The 7,148-nt window shown below is 43.7% G+C and overlaps 1 protein-coding gene across 1 annotated transcript in view; it reads left to right on the top strand.

Annotated features, from left to right (window-relative positions):
- Positions 1-3,553: 3,553 nt before the first annotated feature.
- The window catches only part of PLEKHA7 (pleckstrin homology domain containing A7), a gene marked incomplete at its 3' end in the record, with an annotated part of 118,527 nt that continues 114,932 nt past the window's right edge, over positions 3,554-7,148 (top strand). Inside the window, exons 1-3 of the mRNA XM_015423246.1 lie at positions 3,554-3,662; positions 3,814-3,890; positions 4,225-4,282. Coding sequence (XP_015278732.1) covers positions 3,574-3,662; positions 3,814-3,890; positions 4,225-4,282 — 224 coding nt within the window. The remainder of the gene's footprint in view (positions 3,663-3,813; positions 3,891-4,224; positions 4,283-7,148) is intronic.

Raw genomic sequence — 7,148 nt, 5'->3', positions numbered from 1 at the left:
CCAGATACTTGCTATTTCATCTCTGACTGCTTCTTTAATGTCGCCAAAATGACAGTGCTTTCAGTGAGTTTTGACCAACTTGTGTTCTAGTTTGTGCAGCAAGTACAAGTACAAACTTATATTCTCTTAACATAATAATTCCCTCCAACACCCCTGAGGTTTTATCTTCCCATGGCCCGCTGGTTTCTCTGCATATATAATTTCGTCCAATAGGAACAGATGCAAGAGGGAAACAATTTTACACAGAAGAGGAAACAATTGATTGCATCTTGAGAGGACACAGTGTATAACTCAGTCAAATTACACTGGGTGAACAGACCTGTATTTCTTGTATATATCTGACATAATAGGAAAAAATAAATCCTGTGGAATAAATGCCATCCTTTTATTTTGATTGGAATTCATATAGTGTAACCCTTGAGAGCAGATTGCTTCCAAATTGTTGAGTTTGTAGGCTGAGACTCCATGTTAATACTTTGGAAAGGGGGATGCATCTTTAAATTTGCATCCATGTGTGTGAAATGCACACATTTTGCAAGGGAAATAATTTCTCCTCATGACACTTGCATTATCAGGGATAGGCTGAAGTAAGCCAGTTGGTGTGAGAGGAAGCTGATGTATGCTTATAGTCCTAGGCAGTCTTTCAGTTGATAAAGATTAGTAAAAAGACACACCACCTAAACTCATACTTTTTCTGTGTGCATGTAATTATAAACTATAATAAATTTATAATGAATGAAAAACTAGTATCTTCTACTCCTTGTTAAGTAACCTAAAATGTCTGCCACTCTTGCTTACATAATCACCAGTTCATATTAGAAATTGTATTTCATCCATAAGCATGCATTGAAGAGCACAGAAAGATCTATTCTTTAATCCTTCTACAAATATCTTAGTTGTAAGAGTTGTACAGAAGTGGTCAAGAGAGATGAAGATTATTTCAAATTAATTGACATGGAGTTCAGCAATGTTCTTTTATATATGTGGCAAGTTATGAGTCAAAACTGGCAGAGCTACCAGATCATATCTTTGGCACACAACTGTTTGGCTTAATTTCTAAAATAAAATGTATTGGGGCTGAAGCTCCTTCTTTTGCCTAAAGTTTTATTTCAGTGTGCTACTAAAGCAAAAACAGTTTCTGATGGGTCTTTGCATTTTCACAAAGTCTAGTTTAAACCTACATGGCTTTGCATGGATATAGGTAGCAGCCTGCTTGAAACACTGTGTGAATGCAAAATCACACAGATGGCTTATTTAGCCTCAGCTACATTTAAATCAGGCTTTACTCTTAATTTCAAAACCTCCTTTGGCAAAGTATTCAATAGGACTGAAGCCAACACAAGAAGGTCTCCTACTGGATTCCCATTCACAGCCGTGCTGTTAATAGTAAAAGGCAGGATGTCTACATATTGAGATGTGCAGTAGGTTTGTTGTGGGCAAACTCAGGGGAGATGTGTTTAGTTCTGAGGAAATAACACACCCATTTAAAAGTGATGTAAATTAATTGTTTACAAGTTGACATGACTGTGTGCCAAGGGGAAGGCAAGCCTTGCAAAGAGTGCTCTATTGCACAACGTGCAAAAAATCACTATGCAACTAGTAGCTGTCAGGAGGACACATGCATGGCATCCTCCACAAACACATATCTGTGCCACTGACTATCTCGTAAATACTTCAGATAGTTGTTGTTGTTCAGTTGCACAGTCGAGTCCGACTCTTCGCGACCCCATGGACAAGATCCCGCCAGACCCTCCTGTCTTCCGCCGTCCTCTGAAGTTTGCTCAACTTCATGTTTGTTGCATCGATGACACTGTCTAACCATCTCATCCTTTGCCGTCCTGGTCTTCTTTGACCTTCAATCTTTCCCAGCATCAGGGTCTTCTCCAGTGAGTGCTCCCTTCTCATTTGGTGGCCAAAGTATTTGAGCTTCAGTTTCATTATCTGGCCTTCCAGGGAACAGTTAGGGTTGATTTCTTTTAGGATTGACTGATTTGATCTTCTTGCAGTCCAAGGGACTCTCAAGAATCTTCTCCAGCACCATAGTTCAAAAGAATCTATTCTTCGGCGCTCGGCCTTCCTTATAGTCCAACTCTTGCAGCCATACATGACTACTGGGAATACTTCAGATAGGGGATGTACTAAAAGGAAGGACAGGATTGCCCATTGGAAACAATGGGAGACACTGGAAGGCCGATTGGAAAGCCAGGAATGCCAACTGACTTGCATGGACTCCATTGGAAAACATTAAGAGTACCAGCAGAGTTCAGAGAGAGCCAGTTCTGCCCTTGAAGAGGCATTTTGCACTAGCTCAGACACACGCTTTTCTCTGTCCCCTTACCTACTGCTGGTCGTAGACCTCAATTATGAGCTTGGTGAAGTTCTGAATAAGGAACAGAGGATTTGGGGGAGGCAAAACCTGTCGCCTGGAGTGTCGCGGGGCAATCAAGGGGGGTGCTCGAAACCAGTAAAACTCTTCTTTTTTAATTAATTTTTTTTTAATTACAATTTTTATTTAAAGAAACAATGAGTTAACATTAAAAGCGATTTGAATAACAGGCTAAGATACACGTAATAGAGGTACAATCCAGATGTACCCCTAAACTAGAGAGTGATAAAAAAAACCAATTGAACATTGAGCATAACTTTGCTATCACGAAACTTAGTCAGATAGACAATACACAAACTTTCACGGTTGCCAACAACAATATTTACTCAACGCGGTAACTGCGTAAGTTGATACGAGCTTCAAAATAGATTGTTGTTGTTGTTCAGTCGCACAGTCGCGTCCGACTCTTTGCGACCCCATGGACCAGCTCCCTCCAGGCCCTCCGGTCTTCCGCCATCCTCTGAAGTTTGCTCAACTTCATGTTCGTTGCATTGATAACACTGTCTAACCATCTCATCCTTTGCCGTCCCCGTCTTCTTTGACCTTCAAGCTTTCCCAGCATCATGTGATGAAAGACAAAACTCTTCTGACGGCATCATTCGGGAGTTTGTCATCTTCCCGAAAAGAGCGCGTGCCGCCGAGCGACGCTCTCCCGCCTCGAGCAGTGGATGGAGTCTCGTCAGCCAAAGTTCAATACTTGGCGAGCGGCTCCTGGCGTTGAAGTGGTGCGAGCGCGCCGAGGGGGCTCCCGCGTGAAGTCGTTTGCCCTGGAGCCGTCCGTCCCTTCCTGAGCGGAGACAAAACAAAAACAACAACAGCGTGATCTGGAGGCTAAAAAAAAACAAAACCCTGTCAGCTAGCTCACACTTCACTCAGCTTAGAGGGAACACTGGGGTCAAGTCCGCCTGTCCTGGGGGGGGGGACGGGGACGACGACACGCAGATTTGAAACCCCGCTTCTCACACCCTTCCCCAGGCACAGAAGGAGCGGGCGGGACACACGCGCCGTGTTTCGTTGCCGCCTCACGCACCCGTTTTCCCTGCCCGGTGGCGCTGCTGAGCAGAGCTGAGCAGAGCAGAGCCGGGCCACTGGGCGCCTTCGCCTTCGCCTCGCCTGCCCTCCCGATCCCTCGCGCACCCCCCCCTCCCTCTCCCGCTCCCTCAGGCAGGCTCGCGAGCGCGGCGAACATGGCGGCGGCCGAGGCGGTGGGGCGGGACACTCTACCTGAGCACTGGTCCTATGGCGTCTGTGGGGACGGCCGGGTCTTCTTCATCGAGTGAGTCTCTCCGGGCGGGAAACCGAGGGCGGGGGCGCGCTCCGCTCCCCTCCTCCTCCCTTTTCTCCCCACTCTTTCTCTCCCACTCCCCCCCGCCGCCCCACCACAGGCTGTGCTAACAGGTGCATGTTTGCCGCTTCTCCCTCCTTAGCGACCTGGCCCGCTCAACTACTTGGCTGCATCCTCGCACCGGGGAGCCCGTCAACTCCGGCCACATGATCCGCTCAGGTGGGTGCCCCCCCCCCCCCCCCCCCCCCCTCCTTCTGAGACAGAGAATTATACAAGTCACCTTGGATCATCATTAAGGGGAACAGTGGGATACACCAATAAAATAAATCAACCAGGGATCCTGTACTTCTCACTCTTGCTGCTGCTCTGGGGTGTTTGTCTCTTTCTCTCTCTCTCTCATGGGGAAGGGAGTGGGGGGGAGGCTGACGACCTTTGTGCGGCCGGGATTTGCGCTCGCGTACCTCCCGGGCACAAAGATCCTCACGTCCCCTCCTCCTTCCTTCCCTCTGCCACTTCCTTTCCCTTTCCCCTCCCGCCCCTTTCTCTCTCGTAGATCTTCCCCGCGGCTGGGAGGAGGGATTCTCCGAAGAGGGAGCCAGTTATTTCATTGAGTGAGTATTTGTTTTCCTTCTCATGAGGCACTTCAGATACGGGGGTGGGAATAAATCGTTGCTATGAGAATGCGTCGTTTTTGTTTTTATTGTCGTTATTTAAAAAAAAAGAAGGAGGAGGCGGGTTTCGTTCTTTCACATCTTGTGCAGAACTTAATACCGCTCTTGGTTCTGTGTTTATAAACAAGGATGGATTCTGGCAATTTTATAACAAACAGTGGCAACAAGTGAAAGAGCTTCTGTTGTCTTTTTTTTTTTTTTTTTTTGGGGGGGGTGCAATTCTTTTCTCTGGCACAAGTAACAGGTTTCACCTCTGTAGCCGCTTATATTGCTTTTGGAAAGCGTAGTGAGGGTGTTGACTGAGTGTGTCAGCCAAACTTGGCTGAATGCCTTACGAACACACTGGCTGGAACCTGTTGTGCTGAACTGAATGGTAGCAACAAGGTTATAATATGGGAGGCTAATGGTATCCGGTGTGAAAGATTGTCATTTCTTTCCGCAGCCCGGTGTTTATGGTAAATGAAATAGTCACGGAAGGAACTATCTTGACAAATTGTATTGATAACATGCTGAAGATATAAATAACATGCAGAAAGCGGTGGTAGAGTTACAGTCCAAGGTGTTGAAGGGATTTTAGAAAATGAGTATATAGAAAAGAACAAGAATAACACAAAATGTGGCTTGGGTTTTGTAGCTTTCTACTGAAAAAACAACCCAGAATATCTCATGGTAGGCAACATTTTATAGATGTGATGTTTCTTATATGTATCTTTTGATCAACCTATTTCCCCCAGTCCTGTTTGAATCAAATAGCAGTGTCATAGTAAATTCTTTGGCTGTGAGATGGGCATGCGTATTTTAAATAAATGTTCTGTTGTTATATAGGATTAGGACACTAGAATTCTTTTGGTCCATAATTCTATTTGTTCCGCTGTAGCTGGAATGTTTCATTTGCCTTTCTTTGTTAGAAGTGAAAGGAGGAAATATTTTAAAGGGATAGTAATGCTAGCAAAGTTGTGAGAGTAACTTTACTGGAAGCAAACAATTCCTTGAATGAGCCCTTGCGCTTGTATGTTTGGAATATCACCATTAGAAAACTGCGTTTACTCTGAAAGGTAGAGGTGGTACAGAATTACAATTGTTTCTTGCACTTGTTCACTGTGCAGCATTATATTAAAAAGTTATCATATTCCCATGGACTGCAAAGGAACATAATCTAGAGATACTGTAAGGATCAATTGGTGCCCTAAGCTGTTTTATATGAGCAAAATGTAAGTAGGATGTTGTGGTAAAAGGGAACCAGTATATGGCAAGCTTGAGAAGGTTGGTTGCTTTTTTTTGGCAACTTGTCTTTGGAAATTGCAGCATGTTTATGGTTTTAGGTGTATACAGAACATGTCATAGCATCTTTATGGTATCAATTTATTTATTTGAACTATACCCCGCCCTCCCTGTTATATAGATTTATTGCAGTATTTGTAATATGGATGCATGGTAAATGGAAATATTCTGTTCAAGAGCTATTATCTGCTTACTTACATGTGATCCTATAGGATACCTGGAGTTCATTGCCATTATTCATTGGCTTTGGTTTGCAGGAAGAACTAAAGGCAGGACCTGTAATATTATACCTGAAAACATAATCTTTGCGCAAATCTTCATTATCATTTTATACAAACTAAATGTTTTGTACACTGCCTATTTATTGTCCAGATGTTGAACAAAAGCTGTGTTCTGAATTTCAATGGACTCAGTCTGGAGTAATTCCGCACAGAATTGCACCGTAGAACACTTAATGAAGGCGTTTTGGGGGAATTAGAGGCAAGCTGGTGTTTTTCAATTAAAATATTTGTTGAATTAAAAATCTTGGTCCCCAAAGCTTACACCCCATGACCAGTGTTCCCTCTAAGCTGAGTCAGTGTGAGCTAGCTCAGAGTTTTTTAGCCTCCGGCTCATACATTTTTGTCTTAGCTTAGGAAGGGATGGCTCCAGAGCACACTGATTTATGCAGTAGCCAAATCACTTGCTCACCACTTTCATGCCGGTAGCTCACAAAGTAGAATTTTTGTTCACAAGACTCCACAGCTTAGAGGGAACATTGCCCATGACTAGTCTGCCCTCTCAGAAAATGTCTTTATTTCTTTATTTATGTTATTTATAGTCCGTCTGCCTCACATGGACTCAAGGGTGATTACACATAGTGAATCAGTACAATCAACAAAATGGGACATTCAGTAAACAATGTATAACATAAGTATTAATATGACATATTAAGCAGTAGGATCTTATTTACAATATCCTGTATACAGCAGAAAAGACCACACATCCTGATAATTTATCCAAGTAGGTTCGCGGAACCATTTTGTGCTGTGTAGCCTTATTAAAGTAAAGGTAAAGGTTTCCCTTGCTCGAAAGCCAGTCGAATCCGATTCTAGGGTTGCGGTGCTCATCTCCGTTTCAAAGCCGAAGAGCCAGCGCTGTCCGAAGATGTTTCCGTGGTCATGTGGCGGGCATGACTAAACACCAAGGCACACGGAACGCTGTTACCTTCCCACTGAATAACCCTCTTGAATAGTTTATAGGTTTGCAGAGTTTGCAGAAGACCAGGAGTTGTTTTTCAAAAATTCCTATAGACAGATGTGATGGTGGGCGGGGAAGGTTGATGTGCTGAATGAAAATCTATACGTCTAAGCCATGGAGTGTAAAATGGCAATCATCTCGGAAACAGGCTTTATATATCACATGTTGTAAAATGTAGACCAATATTTTTGCTTTACTCATATTTCAGTTATAATTGCAGTGCATGAAGATAGAAAGATGGTACAATACTAAACAATGACGGGTTTCAGTTGCATACCTGAAGTTC

This window comes from Gekko japonicus, unplaced genomic scaffold (genome assembly GCF_001447785.1).
Source record: "Gekko japonicus isolate JY-2015 unplaced genomic scaffold, Gekko_japonicus_V1.1 scaffold936, whole genome shotgun sequence".
NCBI lineage: Eukaryota > Metazoa > Chordata > Lepidosauria > Squamata > Gekkonidae > Gekko > Gekko japonicus.
This window is presented reverse-complemented; position numbering and strand designations above follow the sequence as displayed.